The 19,005-nt window shown below is 37.1% G+C and overlaps 1 protein-coding gene across 1 annotated transcript; it reads left to right on the forward strand.

Moving 5' to 3' along the window:
* The first annotated feature begins 2,804 nt into the window (after positions 1–2,804).
* On the forward strand, positions 2,805–18,717 carry GIMD1 (GIMAP family P-loop NTPase domain containing 1). The gene is made up of 2 exons (XM_027543889.1): positions 2,805–4,650; positions 13,574–18,717. The coding sequence occupies exons 1-2, from the start codon at positions 4,258–4,260 to the stop codon at positions 13,832–13,834; spliced, it is 654 nt and encodes a 217-aa protein (XP_027399690.1). The 5' UTR covers positions 2,805–4,257; the 3' UTR covers positions 13,835–18,717.
* Positions 18,718–19,005: the final 288 nt, after the last annotated feature.

Below are 19,005 nucleotides of genomic sequence, written 5' to 3' on the forward strand. Positions count from 1 at the left end.
TCCTTTGACTTACAGCAGTGTTGGCCAAGGTTAAGATCATTTAGATATCATAAATACAGATTCTGGTTGTTACTCTAAGGGTCTTCTTTATTATGAAAAGACATAACACAAGCAAGGGGTTCACAGTTCAATTCAATGCAAACTGGAATTTGTCTAAATTTTGAGAGTACCTTTAAACCAAATTGCCATAAGTCAAGAACTACTTATACTACATCAGTTTTATGGAGTATAGCAACATAATTTTACTGAGTATAGAGACATATAATTTACATATTATAATGTATACACATACACACATTAATACATGAGTGTGTATGAGAAATAAAATCTATATAATTACATAAACATATCTGTGTATATACATACAGACATACATATATACCAATTAATATTTGATATTAATGCGTGTATGTTAAGGGCTGAATTATGTTCCCCTTCCACCATTTTTATGTTAAAATCCAAACTCTCAGTACCTCAGAATGTGACAGTATTTGGAGATAAGACCTTTAAATAGGTAATTATGTTAAAATGAAGTCATTATGATGGGTCCTAATCAACTATGACTGGTATCCTTACAAAAAGAGGAAACCTGACCTGCTGAGGAAAGTCCACATGAAGACACAGGGAGAAGACGGCCATTAGCAAGCCAAGAAGAGAGGCCTCAGGAGTAACCAATCCCATTGACACCTTGATCTCAAACTTACAGATTCTGAAACAAGGAGAAAACTAATTTCTGTTGTTTCAAGCACTCAGTGTATGGCACTTTGCTATCGCAGCCCTAGGAAACTAGTAAGTGTGTGTGTGTGTGTGTGTATGATTTAAAATATAATCGTTACCATGTAAACCAGAGTCACCCTTACCACATAATATCTCATTTTACAGACTGGAAAATTCACGGTCCTCCCAAAGATTCCTGCAAGGGCCGAGGGACTAGAGTCCTAGGTTCGGCCTCCTCTCTCCTGATTCAGTTCAGATACCGTTTTACAGTCGTCAACTTTTGTGGTCTTTGTCCTGTGCTAACCTAGGGTGGATCTCAGGTCTTTCCATAAAAATAAAATAAAATCATGTAAAAGGTTAACAATAATTCAAAACAAAACAAAAACAAAAAGGGAATTGTGAACACAGCTGATTTTACAGCCCAGAAATGTAAAAGATTAAAGTTGAACATTAGCTGTCTCTGCTCTAACATAGTCCCTTAGCCATTTCCACAGTGGGAAATTCAGCTTCCTTTTATGTTCTAATGTCATAGCTCTAATTTTCTCTTCCTTCTATACCCAGAACATCTTTATTCTCCACATCCCCCTCTCCGCCCCGCCCCCATCACTTCCCTCATCTCCAGCAGTTTGACTCCCATTGTTAGCTAATTTGGCTCAAGCTCTCAGGAGCCCCTTTTCTATATCAAGTAGCTAATCAAATTATTTTCTCAAACAAGGACAGTTCCTGTCCTCAGAGAATTAATTCCTGAACCCACTACTAAAGTTATCGCTGCTATATTAAGTTTAACCAAGTTATTAAAAAGAGTGAAGGTAACATTTCAAGTAGTTTTTTTCACCTTGACTCAAAAAGAATGACCATCAATCATTAAAAATCATCAAACACCTACCAATATATTACCCTTTTATATGATCTCTAAATTGACACAGATCTAAAACTTCTGTTAAATCTGTTGCAAATTGTTGTTAAACTCTGCAGTCTTACTGGAACTTTTCACTACGCATATGAATTCTGAACTTTATTTTTTAAACCATCAACTGTTGCACCCAGCAAATGATTTAACTATGATTTCAAAGAGGACACTTTGAAAACTAAAGATCTTCTACGGTTGCCACTTTATATAAGGGACATAATAAAGAAGGCTTAGTTTTGCCTTTGCTCAAAAGATTTTCCACAAAATTAATATGTATTGATATAAATTGCCTAGTTGGAGAATGTCAGGTTATGCTTTGAGGAAGAAAATGAAAATAAATTCTTGTTCAAAATAACTTCTTAGGAAACAGGGTGCTACTGCCACCTGGGGGAGGCTCTTTCTGCTTCATTCAAAAGTTAAATGTGCTTCTCAGATGAATGAATACAGTTTATGTTTTCTTTGTCATATCCACACAGGAAGATTTTCTGCCCTTATGAAGTCATAAGTCATTCCAGATGTCTCCAAGATTTCTTCATGCAGAAGTACATACTTCACAGACTTTTTGAGAGGTACAGGAGAAGATGAACCAGAATATAACAAAACAAAGGTTTCTACAACTTATACACTAACTATGTTGGTAAATGTGGCTTATATACTAAAAAGTGTAAAAATCAAATTTAAGCTTTTAATAATAAAATAAAAACCCAATTTTTAAGCAAAGTTTACATGGCTTTAAGTTGTAGCTAATTGTACTTTTCTGAAATATGCTATCATTAATTGATATGGAAACTGTATATGTTGATATAATCATGCTAGTGATCATATCAAAATAATAAATTTCAATTGCATGGAAATAGCCAAGAGAGTTTTTTAGAGAATTTTTAAATTTATGAACTAAATACCGTTATGAAGTCAATACTATTGTATGTATATTACATATCTGTTGAAAATTTTCATGAATTAGTGATATGTCAATTACAAAGGACAAAATTGTGACCTTTGCTTTTAAATGTCTAGTTTCTATTTAACACTTGCCAATATTGCATTTCATTAGGCTATATGATAAATTGTTACCTATTAACAATTATCTTAAACAAATAAGTTAATCCTGGAAATAGAAATTTCAGGAAGTACCTATTGAAATTACATATCTCTCAAGTGACAAAAAAAAGTCAATGCTGATTAGAGGAGGACAGCTAATCATTTATAGAAAGTATTCTGGTAATAGATTAACTAAATAAAGTACATACAGTATCAGTCTCAGAGTGGTACAGTAATACTGTCAGAAGGTTGAAGTTCATACCGAACAACCATAGCAGCTTGAGGGAAGTCTCTGGAACAAGCATTTTTAAGATTGGAAAAGGTACGTGACATAGAGCAAACTGGTTGGGATTCCAAAATTAATTAATTCTTTTTTTAAAAAATTACACATCTAATTCTGGAGTAAAAAGAAATCTGAGTGACTATGGCACAGCTGCCACAGCTGAATGAGCTGGGTGAGGTGGGATGGGGTCATCTGCAGGGACTCCTGAGGTGAGTGTCGTTCGTACGAGGGTGTAAGTTTCCTTCAACATGTTCATATTAAGGTCTGGAGAGAGTAAGGTGAAAGGCATTAGAGGAAAAGAAAGAGGCACATAGAACTTTATAGTCAAAATACAAGTTATAAGCAAAAATAGTAAATATGCAATTTTCAATGTCTTTATTTCTGAATCAACAGATTGAGTACATTTGGTGACTGGCCAGTAGCTTTGCCTTATCGATATAATGAAAATGACGGATGACCTTAAAATACACAAAAATAACTACATTTTAGGGGTGTTGTAATGAAATAGATTCTCCCAAGGTTCTCCTCCCTCCTAAGTGAACTGTACAATGTGCTGGTCTTTCCTTCCTTTGTTGAAGAGCCAATACTGAGCTATGGTGAACCACGGAAATGATTAATTATTTCATAACAGAAATTAAAGTAATCATTTTCATCAGAACGTTGCCCAGTTGTTAAAAAATTAGTAAACAGAAACAGAAGTCCTCCTTTAATATTATTCATGTTTCATAGGAGAGAAGCATTCAGGAAGTCAGGAAAGATGATTTTTTGCAGATGCCACTTGTATATTCAAGGGGTGGGGAGGCAGGGAGTGGGGAAGGCAGAACACTGTTTAAAACGCAAGAAGGGCCGTTTCTTCCACTGTACTGTTTCCACTTCTCCACCAAGAGTGAATCATTTTCAAATATTGCTGCTATCTTTGTTTCTGAACTGAGAGACCTCAGCACCCATCATTAAACCAACTCACCTATCACACTGATAAGTTAACACGGTTCTCCTAAACATGGCTTACACTATCTTCATGTAATTCTTTTCCTCATTTTCCTACAATTATTGCTTCCTCCTCCTTTCATTATCTATATTAGATTTCTCTCTCCTCTCTGAGTGTAAACTACTACTATTATTTCCACTTTCCCTCTGTCACTGGGGGGTCTCTGCTTTAGTGGTGTGCTCCTCCATGCTTTAGACACAAAGGAGGGGAGAGCAAATCCGAGGCAATACTTGGGGTGCTCTAGGCCAGTTAAGAAGCCTTACATTGCTGAGGGGAGATGCCTGACTGCTTACGCTGAGCTTTTGTTTACCCAGAGCCATGATGAACTCCAACAAGATGACCATCAACTTGGCCCTCTTTGGCATGACTCAAAGTGGAAAAAGTTCTGCTGGGAACATTATTCTGGGAAGCACTGACTTCCACAGCAGCTTTGCTCCATGCTCTGTGACCAGAGATTGTAGTCTGGGCCGCAGCTGTCACTTCCGCAGCTTCATGCGTCGAGGAGGGCAAGAGGTGACTCTGCAGGTCCAGGTGTTGGACACGCCAGGTTACCCGCACAGCAGGCTGAGCAAGAAGCACGTGAGACAGGAGGTCAGGGAGGCCCTGGCACATCACTTTGGGCAGGAGGGTCTGCACCTTGCACTGCTGGTCCAGAGAGCAGACGTGCCTCTCTGTGGACAGGAAGAATCTTCCCCAGTCCAAATGATCCAGGTAAAGAGCAGTCACACCAGTGACATTATTCCCAATTTGGATGGCATCACCTTAATAGGAATGAACTATGAAAAACTGGTTAAAAGAGGTATTGTAAACAAGTAGTTTAAAACAAGCGCTGGTCACATAGGAAAAAACTGGTAAAAATTACTTGATTCTCCCACCAAGAGTAATGTTTACAAATTCCTTTCGAGGAATTCAGTCAGTCATTTTATAACTGGGAAATGACTTCTTATTTTATAAAAGAAAACAAAGCAAAAATGAGATACTGACCTTAGGTTAACTAAATCTCAAACTCCTAAGAACTGAGAATTTGATTGTCTATGTGGTCTCAGACTATCTGCCTCAGAATCAACTGAGCTGTTTGTTAAAAATGCAGAGTCATCCAAGCCTTACTGAAACAGAATCTCAAGAGTAGAGCTTGCCTATCTGTATTTGCATAAACTTTCCATATATTTCTCTAAAACAGTCAAGTTTAGAACCACTGAACTAAAATACCAACTTGCATCCTTTCAACAAGGGACAACCTCTTACAGTTCGCCATAAATGGCTGGGGGGTGGGGGCGGTGGTGGTCACTCTGATTCAGTCATTGAACACTGTATTGAGTACTAGCAGAGTTTAATCATTGGTGAGTGATAATATGAGCCCTGCCCTCAAAACACTCACAGTCTAGAAGAGACAAATAGATAAACACGTATATGACAACACATTAAGTGCCAAAACAGTGCGATCTATAACTCCTCAGTGGAGGAAGCATCACTGAGGCCTACACCATGGCAAACATTCAGGGGAGATTTATACTTTATTTATAGGAAAGAAATCAGGAATTGTAGAAGCTTTGCTTGCCTCATCTGTAGGGTGAATAACTGCTCCATGCCAGCCATGAGATCACAGGGACCTCAGAGTGAATAAAAATAACATATGCCACCTTTCCCTAATGGTTCATCTGTTTGTTTATTTATTTACTTTCTTGATTCTCCAGTCTGCTGCTGCTACTGCTGCTAAGTCGCTTCAGTCGTGTCCGACTCTGTGCGACCCCATAGACGGCAGCCCGCCAGGCTCCCCCGTCCCTGGGATTCTCCAGGCAAGAACACTGGAGTGGGTTGCCATTTCTTTCTCCAATGCATGAAAGTGAAAAGTGAAAGTGAAGTCGCTCAGTCGTGTCTGACTCTAGCGACCCCATGGACTGCAGCCAGGCTCCTCCGTCCATGGGATTTTCCAGGCAAAAGTACTAGAGTGGGGTGCCATTGCCTTCTCTAGTCTAGGACCACCCAAATTTAACTGCTAAACTTGACTTGTATTACTCAGTAGCCTCATTAATTGAGCTAACTCAGAGATCTCATCTCTACTAGAAGTTCCAAAGTAAACTACAGGGAGAATAGAGAGTAGATATTTTCAAGCAAAATGAATTTGAATGAATGCTACTCTATTTCTGGTCCAATCTCTGATTATGTTGATGTAGAATTTGTTACACTTAGAAAGATAGCATACTTTGCTTTAAAGATATTTTCCTTTAACTAGTAAAGACACAAGATTGTTCTAAATGACAGACACACGTTTTCTTTTTCAGTAACTATAGCTGTTCCTAAAACAAACAAACAAAAAAAAGCATATGTGTAATCACAAAAAAACTAGTGGAAAAAATTAGGGTGACAAGAGTATAAAAAATAATCATCATCCAACTCCTGAAAAATCAAGAATATTCTGTACAAAAGCAAAGATGATTGCAATTAAGAAACAATGTGAAATCTAAGAAAGCCCATGAACCTCCTCTAACCTATTAAAGCCAGCATTCCAACAATATTTCTGGTAGAAATCAAAAGGGGGGCCCTGGAGCTATACTGTCAGTGTAATTTTTAAGCAGCTTAAAAAATTCATTTAAAGCTGCTATTAAATAGACATTTAACTTAAGCTATAGATGGATGTAATCCAGTAAACTCTGTATTTCTCAAAAACTAACCTCTCTCCGTATGTCTCCAGATTTTTCTTTCTGCTGATCCAAAAAAGGGCATTTTAAGAGACATATATTTTGAAAATAGATTTTTCCAGTTTTAGGATACAGAACTATATTGTAATCCCCTAATTTTTTTTTTATACAAGTGAATTCATTTCATACATGTCTCTGATCCTTTTAAATGGTATTTGGCATACATGCAGCCTTCACTGCTTATGGCTGCCTTCCTTAAGTCAGTGTCCAATTCAGGAGTTGAAGGCAGAGAGAAGATGCGCGAGGGAAAGACTCAGATCCAGAACAATTTTTCAAAAGTAAGTAACCTCTCTCCCAGGAGAGATTTAGTAATCCTCAGCAGGGTCATGACCCCTGGAGGCACTGCAGTCCTATTCTGGGCTTCCACCTTGATCTCTGGGTGAAGACTGCCTAAGCACAGGCTGGCTGTTTATGACCTTCTTCCTGAAGGTGCCTCAGATACTAGTGGCAGCCATCTGGATGTGCTCACAGACCGGGAGCAGCTGCAGGATGTCTGAATATTCAACAAGACCCACAGCTGTTAGGAAGGAGCAAGGAGTGGTTAAGGTCCTCTGCTTCCAGACACACCCTGAATTTCTTTTTCTTCCTGGCTCACGCAAAATGAGGAACAGAACATCTGTCTTCGCCTTTGCCTTTCCCCCTTTCTGGGGGCACTGATGCCCTCCATGGAAGGAGTCTTCAAGGCCAGTGCCAGAGAAGCGACCTCTTCTTTTCCTGCACCTCCCTGTTGTCTCTTTAAATCTCTCTCAATTTGTGCTCTAATATTTTATAGAGGGGTTGCTGTTGCTGCTAAGTCACTTCAGTCGTGTTCGACTCTGTGCAACCCCATAGATGGCAGCCCACCAGGCTCCGCTGTCCCTGGGATTCTCCAGGCAAAAATACTGGATGGGTTGCCATTTCCTTCTCCAATGCATGAAAGTGAAAAGTGAAAGTGAAATCGCTCAGTCGTGTCGGACTCTTAGCGACCCCATGGATTGCAGCCCACCAGGCTCCTCCGTCCATGGGATTTTCCAGGCAAGAGTACTGGAGTGGGGTGCCATTGCCTTCTCCGATAGAGAGGTTATAAGCTGCCAATTGTGACAACTGAAATGGTTCCTCAAATGATCCTTTTCTCTTTATGTCAGGCCTTCCTTAATCTACAGCAAAACAGTAGAGATGTTAGTGAGTTGTCTCCCCAAAATGGGGAAAAAAGGGAATGATTCATCTGAATCTTATAATTTGAATTAAAAAAAAAATCCCTAAATTATAGATCAGAGCATATATAACGGGCTTCTCTGGTCAGATGGTAAAGAATCCGCCTGCAATGCGGGAGACCTGGGTCTGATCCCTGGGTTGGGAAGATGCCCTGGAGGAGGGCATGGCAACCCACTCCAGTATTCTCACCTGGAGAATCCCCATGGACAGAGAAGCCTGGCGGTTCACAGTCCATGGGGTCGCAAAGAGCTGCACACGACTGAGTGACCAAGCACACAGCATATGTAATAGTCTCCTTAAGGAAAGTGCTAGCATGCAAACTGCACTAGGAATTGAATTCAGGAATTGATTACATTCTTTCCACGATCATGGTATCATGTTTGTATTATTACTGTATACAATCAGGTTTCAAGCAAGTATTTTGATTTCGAATGAACAACTTGACTGCTGATGTTATAGATGGGTGTACACAGACGGGGTTCAGAAAGACCAATGCAAGACCTGCACATACTGAACAGAGATCATGGGCTTAGCTGTTCCACAGAATTCAGTTGAAATATGTCTATTACAGTTCTAGGTACATGACTATAGATGTTACTTAACACAACTTTCTTGGCTTCAGTTCCTCATTTATAAAATGGGGATAATTTACCTATGTTAGAGAGCTCTGAAGGCTGTATTTAATAAATGTAATGTGCTTGGCATCATGCCTGAATTACAGCGGGTTCGTAGTAGGTTTGCAGAAAATTGCCACTACTATTGTTTCGTCATCATCACTATCTAGACTGTGATGAGTAACGTATTCAAATGAACTACTAGATATAAGCAACACATTACAGAGGTTAAGAGCCTGGGTCCTGCAGTAAGTTATCCCTGTGTTCAATTTCCTACTTAGTTACTTGCTTTGTTACCTTGGGCAAATAACTTCTCTAAACTTCAATCTTTCCAGTGATAAACTGGAAAAGATAATAGTTTTCTGGGTTACTTTTGGAATGAATGTCATATTAACATAATGGTAAATTAATTCAAACACTCCCACATGTCAAGTGCACAATAAACGTTACCTATGATCACTATAACATTTTTGCTAGTGTTTTACTCTAAAACTGGGACATATTATCTGTAGCCTTCTTTGGAATATTTTGATAGGCTTCATAAAAGAGTGAAATCAAACTTACACTGCCCTGATATATAAGAACTTCCTTATTAATTTAGGGAAAAAATGTAGGAAAAAAATTCACTGGGTTAGTAATGTTAAACTGAGAAGACGCAATTTAGTGGGAAGGACAGGGGTCTGGCAGTCAGGGAACCTCTGTTACAGGCCCAAGTCTGCCAATAATTGGCAATGTGGCTTTGGCCAAGCCATTTAGTATCACAAGGAAGGCCTTAATATCCTCATCTGTAAAATAAGGCAATTTTGACAGATGATCTCTAAGGTTGACTCTTCTCTAAATCTGATCTAACAAGGCTTATCATTCAGCTTTGGCTCTCTAAGAAGAAAATGTGGTGCTCTAAGTGGGAAGAGAATAAGGGAATAACATAAAGAATGGTCCTTATTGTCCTCCTGATCCATGATAATTTTTTTTCCTCAGTTGATGTAATAGTTGGCTTTTTTAAAAGTTTCCCCCTAAAAAGACCAGATGCTATGATTTCATCAACCACAAACAAATGGGGCAGGGCTGGTGAGGTCCTGGGAAAATGAACACAATTTCTGGAAAACAAAGTTTAAATCCTAACTAGTTGTCCCAAAAGGACTAGATGGACTCATACCCATTAGCACTTTGAAATCAAACAATTTATGATTGATTATAAATTTTCCATCTAGCTTAGTATTATATTTAAATTGTTAACACCAGATAACTTACATTAACCTATCTTTCTTTTGGATTTTTATGTGAGCTATCAATCAACCGTGATTATTCTCTGGGTCTGTAGAGAACATGTTTGGCCACTAACATGATGACTATACACCAAGCAACACTACTTTCAAATATTCAACTATTTTCTGGCCAAAAATCAATTTAAAGAATATAAGCTAAATCAACCATTCTCTTCTATTTTTGGCGGTAATTCAAAAGTGCAATTTCTCTCACAGTTTAGGACATGAGCATCTTTTCATAAATAATTACCAACATGTAAAAACTTTCCAGTGGCTGAACACATGGACTCGTAAGTGGTGTCAAGCTTACAAATCTATTACCCTTAGGTGCTTTAACTCATTTTTCCTGAATTATATTATGGTTTAAAGTATAGCAAATGTCTGGTGGAAACAAAGGCAGGGAGGGCATGTTCATGTTACAATATAGAAAGCCAGGAACTAAAAACACACTGTGAAGGTTACACCATTTAATGCAATAAGTACTAACCGAGCAAGAGGAGAGTTCTATGTTATGACATATAACTCAGGAGAGAACCACTCGAGCCAGTTTATTTAACATTAATTTGTATTATGTCGATGTTGTATAAATATTTAATAACAAATATAGCCCATGCATCAACCAATACCCAGAGAATAGTTCTGGCAGTAGCACTCAAGGGAGCTTAAGGGCAGTAGCTATTTATTAACTTATATTAAACATTTCAATATGAGCACATCAATAAGGCACTGGGGAATGTAAGGTATGGCACTAAATTTGAGAAACTTCTAGAGGCAAGAATGATGAAAGATCAATAGTTGTACTTGTTAAAAATAAAATCCCAATACTATACAATTCCCAGTAATGCTCAATCACTTTCTTTACTTGGTATGTCTTTATCGTCTGAGAAATTCCTTGCTAATTTCTATGCTCAGGCATCATCACATGCCAGATAAATTTTCTGATCCCTCCCTTTACCCCCACGTTACCTCCCCCACCCAAAATTAGACTAAATGTCTACCTCTGTAGTGCCAATATATTTTCTATCACATTTGCAAGGACAACAAATTAAATGTACTTTTTCCCTATGTGTCCCTCTTCCTTAGCCATAAGCTTAGTTAGTAAACAAGAATTTCCATCATACACAAGCAAGAAATGCATGTTTTGTACCATTCCTTGTCTTGGAACAAAGTAGATCCCTCAATAAGTATTTGCAGAAGAATAAATCCCCCAGAGAGCTTTTAAAAATTTATATCCCCAGGTTCCATCCCTGAAGATTTTGATGCACTTTTAGTAAGCACCCTAAGTGATTCTGGTGTAAATGGCCCAGAAATCTTCTTATTCTCAGAACCTAAATCTATTATATTTAGCATGTCATTGATTTTTCAACCATTCAGGTTAATCTTCTTGGGTTGCAATAAAAATACCACCAACTTTGCGGCTTAAGCAACAGAAATTTATTGCCTGTCAGTTCTGGAGGCTATGTCTGAAATAGATGTCAGCAGGTGAGTTTCTTCTGAGGGCTGAGAGTGAGGGATGTGTCCAAGGATTCTCTCCTTGGCTTATGAATGGCTGACTTTATGCTTACCTGGTTTTCTCCCAGTATTCATGTTTTTTGTCCACAGTTCTGTTTTATAAAGACATATTGGATTAGAGTCCCAGCCTAGTGAATTTATCTTAATTAACTGCATCTGCAATAATCCTATTTCCAAATAGTCACTTTGGAGGGACTGGAGTTTAAGTCTTCAACATCAATTTGGAGAAAGGGGTTACAATTCAATCCACAGTATGGTTTATTTATTTTCCAGTTCTCTGACTTCTCTCCCACAAGAGATGTGTTAGAGTACACAGAATATACGGAAAACTCTGAGGTCTGCTAATTTTGCTATGTCACTATTAGCTAAAATGTGATGTTGACATTGCACATATACTTTGATTTACACAAGAGCTATGTTCTTCAAAGGTTGGGGTAAAGGTTGGCAATTTGTGTTTTAAAGGCACATAAAATATGCCAATTAAAGTCTCTCTTTGCAAAACTCTTTTTTGTAAAGTTAGAATCTTCCCGTTAAAATAATTATTCTCTAATGTACTGATCTTGAAATGTCTGAGGATTTTCTTGAAGCAGGGCATTTTCAGAAGAACCAGAAGCATACAATTATTCTATGGTGTAGAAAGACTGATATGAGGAAAATTTGGGGACCTATACCTTGAGAGAGTCCTCTGAATACAAAACAGAAAGTGCAGACTACAGGCAAATCTGTGAAAATGAACTAGAGTAGAAGAGAGAAGTTTCACAGGAAACTACAATTTTGTGTCCCAAAGATTAAACTTCAAAATTGAGGAACCAAAGTTAATAAATAAAACCCCGAATCATCTATTTAAGATGATGGTGAGGGTCTAAATTCCAAATTAATCCAACATATTTATTGAGTGCACAATGTATTAGAGGCTTTGATTGATATAGGAAGACACAGACTTTCCAAGAAGTCACAGTCAAGTTATAGAGATGAATGTGAAAATAAATAACTCTGATAAAAGTTAGACTGTATTAGGAGTTATAACTGGTAACTGTGGTCTTGAGATGTTTCTAATTTTTAGGTATATTGTTCCACAGTTCTTATATTTTCATATTAGATTTGCATATCCCAATTCTTTCCTTCCTCGCTTCCTTCTTGTTTCCTGTTTCCTTTCTTCATTTTTTTCAGTTGTTGAATATTATGACTCATACTTATTCAAGTTTCCCAAACTACCTTTCAATTTTTCAGTATTTTTATAAACTAGAGTTTGTATTAATCTAATACCTCTGTATAGGTTTGTACTCAACCTCTGTATATTAGTTTCTCCATACCATAATTGCATCTCCCACAAATCATCACGTTGAACTTCAAAAGAGGTAAAGCTTTAGCATATCTGGCACTAAATATTAGTTGTTCTCCCTTCTTTTAATTTTAGAGGTTCTGGATATGTTATTAAATTATTCCTAAGCATATTTCTCTTGCTATTACAGTAGCAGCTTTGGAAATATTTTTGTAATGGGAGTGTTTGGAATGGAGTGAACTTTACTGTTGCATTGTCATGATTTCATATAACTTTGCAAATATTCACAAAAGTTAAATGGTTACTTCTAGATGCCTTTCATACTGTGTTAATGATCTGCCACATGCTATTACTTCTGCTTTACATCAGCTTTTTACTATTCAAATAAGAATTTATTATATAACCAACTTCTACGTATTACTAAACAAAGGAATACTAGTATTCAATATTTTTCACCCACATTAGAGGAAGTCACCCAATAAATTGGGTTTGATTCTACATATGTGAAGAGGATGTGAATCACAGTAATATTTTGTAGTTGTTCCAAATGACCAACTGTATTTTGATAGCATTTCCATTACATGTCATCTGATTCATCAATAGATTGTAACCAGATTATGTAACTGTAAATTCTCAGAAAATGCTTTTAGTGATAATACAATATTCCTACAGAAAAAGATATGACATTCTCCTGAGTAAGGTCCTCTGACTTAAAGGATTTCAGTGGTTCTAACAGATTCAGGTTGACAGGCAAGTATGTACAACTGCTGAATGTTGTAAAGGTAATTATATCATGCAGCACAGATAATACACAGTTTTGAAGCTGTATTTACACAAATTACAACAAAATAAAATGGAGAACTTAGCTTTTTTTTAAAAGAAAGCCCACCCATCTCTCTGCATTTGCTTACATTATTTGACTTCATCATCATTTCCCATTATATATTTCAGTTTTAGAAACATAATGAGGTACAGGTCTGTTTACTGTCTGTGTTAAACCAAAACTCTTCTGCTCATCTTTGAGAAATACAGTCAAAAGCAAATAGCCACTTATCTCCTCTCTTTCAGGAACTTCTGGGCCACACTTGGATGAATTACACGGCCATTCTTTTCACCCATGCAGAAAAAATAGAAGAGGCTGGGTTCAATGAAGATGAATACTTACGTGAGGCCTCCGAAACACTGCTAAAGCTACTAAATTCTATTCAGCATAGGTATATTTTCCAGTATAAAAAAGGAAACTCACTTAGTGAACAAAGACTAAAAATCTTGGAAAGAATCATAGAATTTGTAAAAGAAAATTGTTACCAAGTTCTTACCTTTAAGTAAGATTTGGGTGAAAGGAAAAGCGCTTTGGGTTTTAGAATGTGGACCATCAGAATTTCCGTATGCTGCCAGTGAGCATGTACATTGATATAACCACTTTGGAAAACTGTTTAGCAATTAAAAATAAGATTCCTAAGGCAAACCCTGACACAATAATTATATATGTCCAAAAGAAATGTATATATCTGTGCACTAAAAGACATGTGTGTATAAAAATGTTCATAGCAGTACTACTTATAATAGCTAAAAACTGGAAATTACCCAAATGTCCACTAATGGTAGAATGGATAAACAAATTGTGGTATATTCACACTATGAAATATTATGCAATAAGGAGAATGAGCAAACTAAACTGCATGTAACAAGATCAATGAATTATCCAAACGTAACGTTGAAAGACGGAGAAGGCGATGGCACCCCACTCCAGTACTCTTGCTGGAAAATCCCATGAATGGAGGAGCCTGGTGGGCTGCAGTCCATGGGGTCGCTAAGAGTCAGACACGACTGACCGACTTCACTTTCACGCTTTGGAGAAGGAAATGGCAGCCCACTCCAGTGCTCTTGCCTGGAGAATCCCAGGGACGGGGGAGCCTGGCGGGCTGCCATCTATGGGGTCGCACAGAGTCGGACACGACTGAAGTGACTTAGCAGCAGCAGCGGCAATGTTGAAAGAAAGAAGCCGGACATGAAAGAGTATATATGCTATGATTTGATCTGTCAGAGTCAAAACTAATGTAAATTAAACTATTTTGCTGTGACAATCACAAGGAAGCCAAGTTACCCTTGTGGGGAGGAGGTAGAAGAGTGAAAGCAAACACCGGGGCGGCTTCTGAGGCTCCAGTAATGTTCCATTTCTTGATCTGGAAGCTGGTTTCACAGTGTGTCCCCACTGTGAAAATCCAACAACAAGCACTTCTGACTTATGAACTCTATACTACATACGCTATACTTAAATAAAAGTTAGAGATGAATAATTATACAAATTTTCAAAACTTGCTCCACTGCTTACATGATGCTTTTAAAAACTTACACTAGTACACTTGTGAAGGCCTATTCCTCATGTGAGATATCTACTTCATATTTACTATAATTATGAAACAACTTAGCACACAGTAGATGCTCAATAAATGTTAACTTCCCTTTTCCACTTTCATATGATCCCTGGTTCCTATTTAGGCTTGGAAATGTAGGTAAAAGCTCAGAGCCAAATACTGCAGCACAAATAATGGAAATAACTGTTAACCAAATACAGATAAAGCTTTGACTGAAAAAGAGGCTTCCAGTCTGCCTTGGAAGGTCAGTCAATCTGGATAGGGAGAAAGCTCCAGGATAATCTCAAAGACAGCAGTAAAGATCAAAGGAAATTAATTTGAGTTAATTACAATAGCCAAGTCCATCAACAAGTCAAAATCAGATCACCCCCAAGTTTAACATTTGCACGAGTGTTATCATTTACAAGATTCTTTCCTAATATAGTCTCCAATTTACAGCTTGTTTGTATAATTTGTAAATGGTTTTTTTTAGTGTACATTGTACTTTTATTTTCCATTAAAAACAAGATTAAAGCTGGTGGTTATTCTCTCAGACTAGTCCTCAAAAATGTACTTAATGTTTAATATTATCTGAACTTCTAACACAAATCTATAAAGTACTTCTAGGAGAAAGAATAATACAAGTTCCAACTTGAAACAACATCTCTATTTCTCTGTATGATCCCCTTCTATCGTTGTGGGTCCAGGATTGTGAAGTGGGAACATCAACAATCAGGCTGAGTTTGGAAGTTAAGCAAAAATCAACACTTCCCCAGGGGTTGGTGGCTCACTGACAAAGAAACAGATTTGAGGTCGAGAAGTTGAAACTGCAGTGACTCGTGAAGAACAGAGTGGAAAACTGATGTTCAATCCTTCATACTCTTCATGCATGTGATGTCAGATAACTCTTCATAGAACACAAACACTTGTTAGCCTCAGGAGAGATATGTGGTGCAGAATCACGTAGGATTCAAGATCTCTGAGGCGGGAGTAGTGCTGTGTCTTCTAGTTTCAAAGAGGAAGACCTCTGTGATGTTCTTCCCTGAATTAATTTGTGTGTATATATACACACACACACACACACACATATTTTACATAAATCCCTGAATATGATATTATATATTTGACTTTTCTTTAGTAATCTTGTATTTTGCTTTTTTCAGTTAACTTTTACCTCTCCTTCTTTTCATGCAAATCAGCCATTACACATAGTTTAACAAAAAGCATGGTATACACTATATTTTCTGCATGGCCAGATAATCACATACATACAGAGTATACACATACACATAAACAAACACAGGTTTTTTTTTTTAATTTTCATAATATACTATTGCTTTTTTTTTTTTTTAACATCACCTCATATAAATTCCTGCAACTCCAAAATGTAGCTTAAACTCACTGTTTTTAAAGGCTGCATAGCAGGATGTACATTTCTGGGAGCATATGTAACAAATTTATGTAACTATTCCTCCATTTATATGCATTCCAGTTTTCTGCCATGCAAAGTCATGCTCCAACATGTTCCTGTACATATTTAATAATGATTTCTCTTCTGTAAGTCATATTCCTTAGAGTGAGATTTAGGCTGTAGTATATATACACTTTAATATATCTTTTTAAATATATCTTACAAAGTTTCTATTCATAAATGTTGCAACAAACTTAATTTTCAACAACAGCATTTGAGAACCCTTTTCCTACATTCAGGTCATCAGTGTTATTATCTTACACATGAGCTTGGTAAACAAAATCATACCTTGCTTACCATTTACCTTAATTTGCCTACTCCAGACTACTATCTAATTAGAGCATTTTTATAAGCAGGTTTGTCATTTACTCTTCTATGAACTGCCTCTTCACATTATTTGTCTTGTCATTTTCTATTCGATCACTTTGCACAAAGTTTCTTTGCTTGACAAAAACTTTAGTCAGGCTCCTGAACTTTCTAGGCCCATCTGTGCCTAACTTAATTTTGGTAAGAACCTTGCCAATAAGTCAGTTACCAAAATCTACCCACAATATCTGATCAGGTTCCTTGTCTAATCACCCTGGTCTGTCTTCAGCAAAGATCCTGTTGGGTGGGTTTACCCAGACACACTCTGACACTTCCTTGTGTTCAGTATTTTCCTCTTGGTAATTTCCCAGCCTGTTCCTTGGCTATAAATTCCCACCTGCCCATGTTGTATTCAGAGTTGAGCCCAATCTTTCTCCCTCACAGTAAATTCCCATTCCAATAGTCCTTATACCTATCTTGATGATCCTTTCTTATCAAGTGTCACTGAATGTTTTCTTTAACACTTCCTGCTTGGTAAGTAAGAAGAAATCTACATATATTACAGATATTGGCCCAGTCTTTCATGTTGTAAATTTTTTCAATTCTGTCATTTGTCCTTCAGTTTTGGTTATGGTAACTTTAGCCAAAGTGAATTTTCTTTAGTCATACATTTCTATGTACATGCTACAAAATGGTTTTAGATTCATTTCCTTGTTGATGGGTTACCAATGGGTATATAGGTATATATCTTCTTTATTTCTAGATCTATTCTATATTCTTAATTCTTTTCCATTATCTATTTGATATATATTACTATCAATACCACGATTTAATTCAAATGATTTTTATATCCTTCCTTGATATCTACGAGGGCAAGTTTCCCTTGTTCTTTTCTCAATGTATTTTCTGACTACTCCCAGTCATTCATTTATATATATTATTTTAGATCTCATTTTACTTAACTTCAAAAAACTTATTTTGAATTGTATTTATGACAAATGACATTTTATAATATTAAAAATGACATTTTGTAATGATTGCTCCCATGCAAGCATACAAGATGTTTCTCCATCTTATGTTTATTATTTTTTTAATATTATTGAATTTCTTACATTTTTCTTTTCCTTAGTTTTGCCAATTTGATAAAGTTGCTATTCAGTTTTTCCTCTCAATACGAAGTTCTACTCTAATTTATATCCATTAAGAATTATTTGTCTCTGAATTCAGAATCAAGTACTTCTCTACCATTGTTTGGTAACAAAGTAAGAACTGTTTCCCTAAGAACTCTATCCCCAATGCATTATCCCCTCAACTTATTTAAAGACATTTAGAGCCCTTCCCTCCAGTACTCTCGCCTGGAAAATCCCATAGATGGAGGAGCCTGGTAGGCTGCAGTCCATGGGATCGCTAAGAGTCAGACACGACTGACGTGACTTAGCAGCAGGAGCAGCAGCAGCAGAGCACTTCCATTTCTTCCCTATCTTTTTCTCTTAACCTTGTTTTTCCTATGGAAGAAGTCTTAGTAATGTTTTACTTTCCCCTTCTTGCTAGATTTTGTTCATTATTTAATTCAAGATTTCCCCTTACAGATCACCCCTTATTATTTCAAAAGTCCTTTCTTGCCATTTACATTGAGCATTCATTTACATTATCTCTTTTACTCACCTAATATACAAATATTAGATGGTCCATTCCTTACCACTGTTTTCTTTTCTCATCTTCCCTCATCTTTCTAGATAGTGCATTTTCCTAAAACACCGGCATTCTAGCATAGCATTTCAGAGGCATTAATTCCACATATGGTCTTCCATGAACCACTCTGCAACAGCAATTCTAGCTCTTCATGATAATCAACATAGTGGATGTAGGGAAATGATTGCTTAGTTGGTATCGGGGTTGTTAAAACATAAGAACAGCAAGACAGTGAAGCAAACACCTAGCTGCTGTGCCACCTAAAGCTGACTGGATTTTTCTGGATGAGAGCACATGTGTATCACTGAATAAACTTACCACTGTTTTTGTTGCTAAGTCTAAGTCATGTCCTACTTTTGCTACCCCATAGATTGTAGCCCACCAAACTCCTCTGTTTATGGGATTTCCAGGCAAGAATACTGGAGTGGGTTTTCATTTCCTTCCCTAGGGGATCTTTCCTACCCAGGGATCAAATCCACGTCTCCTGCATTGCCAGGTGGATTCTTTATTGCTGAGCGACTTGAGAAGCCGATAAACTTAACATTAAGGAGATAACTGCAATAAAACAACCATGTGATCAGAATTTGCTCCAGGTAAAATAAATTATGCTTAGAATAAAGTTCATCTTAAGTATGTTGCCACCTTTCCTATTAAAAGTCTGTAATTTGTAATCT

This window comes from Bos indicus x Bos taurus, chromosome 6 (genome assembly GCF_003369695.1).
Source record: "Bos indicus x Bos taurus breed Angus x Brahman F1 hybrid chromosome 6, Bos_hybrid_MaternalHap_v2.0, whole genome shotgun sequence".
Lineage (NCBI taxonomy): Eukaryota > Metazoa > Chordata > Mammalia > Artiodactyla > Bovidae > Bos > Bos indicus x Bos taurus.

Coding starts and splice junctions, on each gene's coding strand:
- GIMD1 (XM_027543889.1), top strand. CDS start 4,258: ATGATGAACTCCAACAAGATGACCATCAACTTGGCCCTCTTTGGCATG. Junction 4,651..13,573: donor CCCCAGTCCAAATGATCCAG/GTAAAGAGCAGT, acceptor CCTCTCTTTCAG/GAACTTCTGGGCCACACTTG.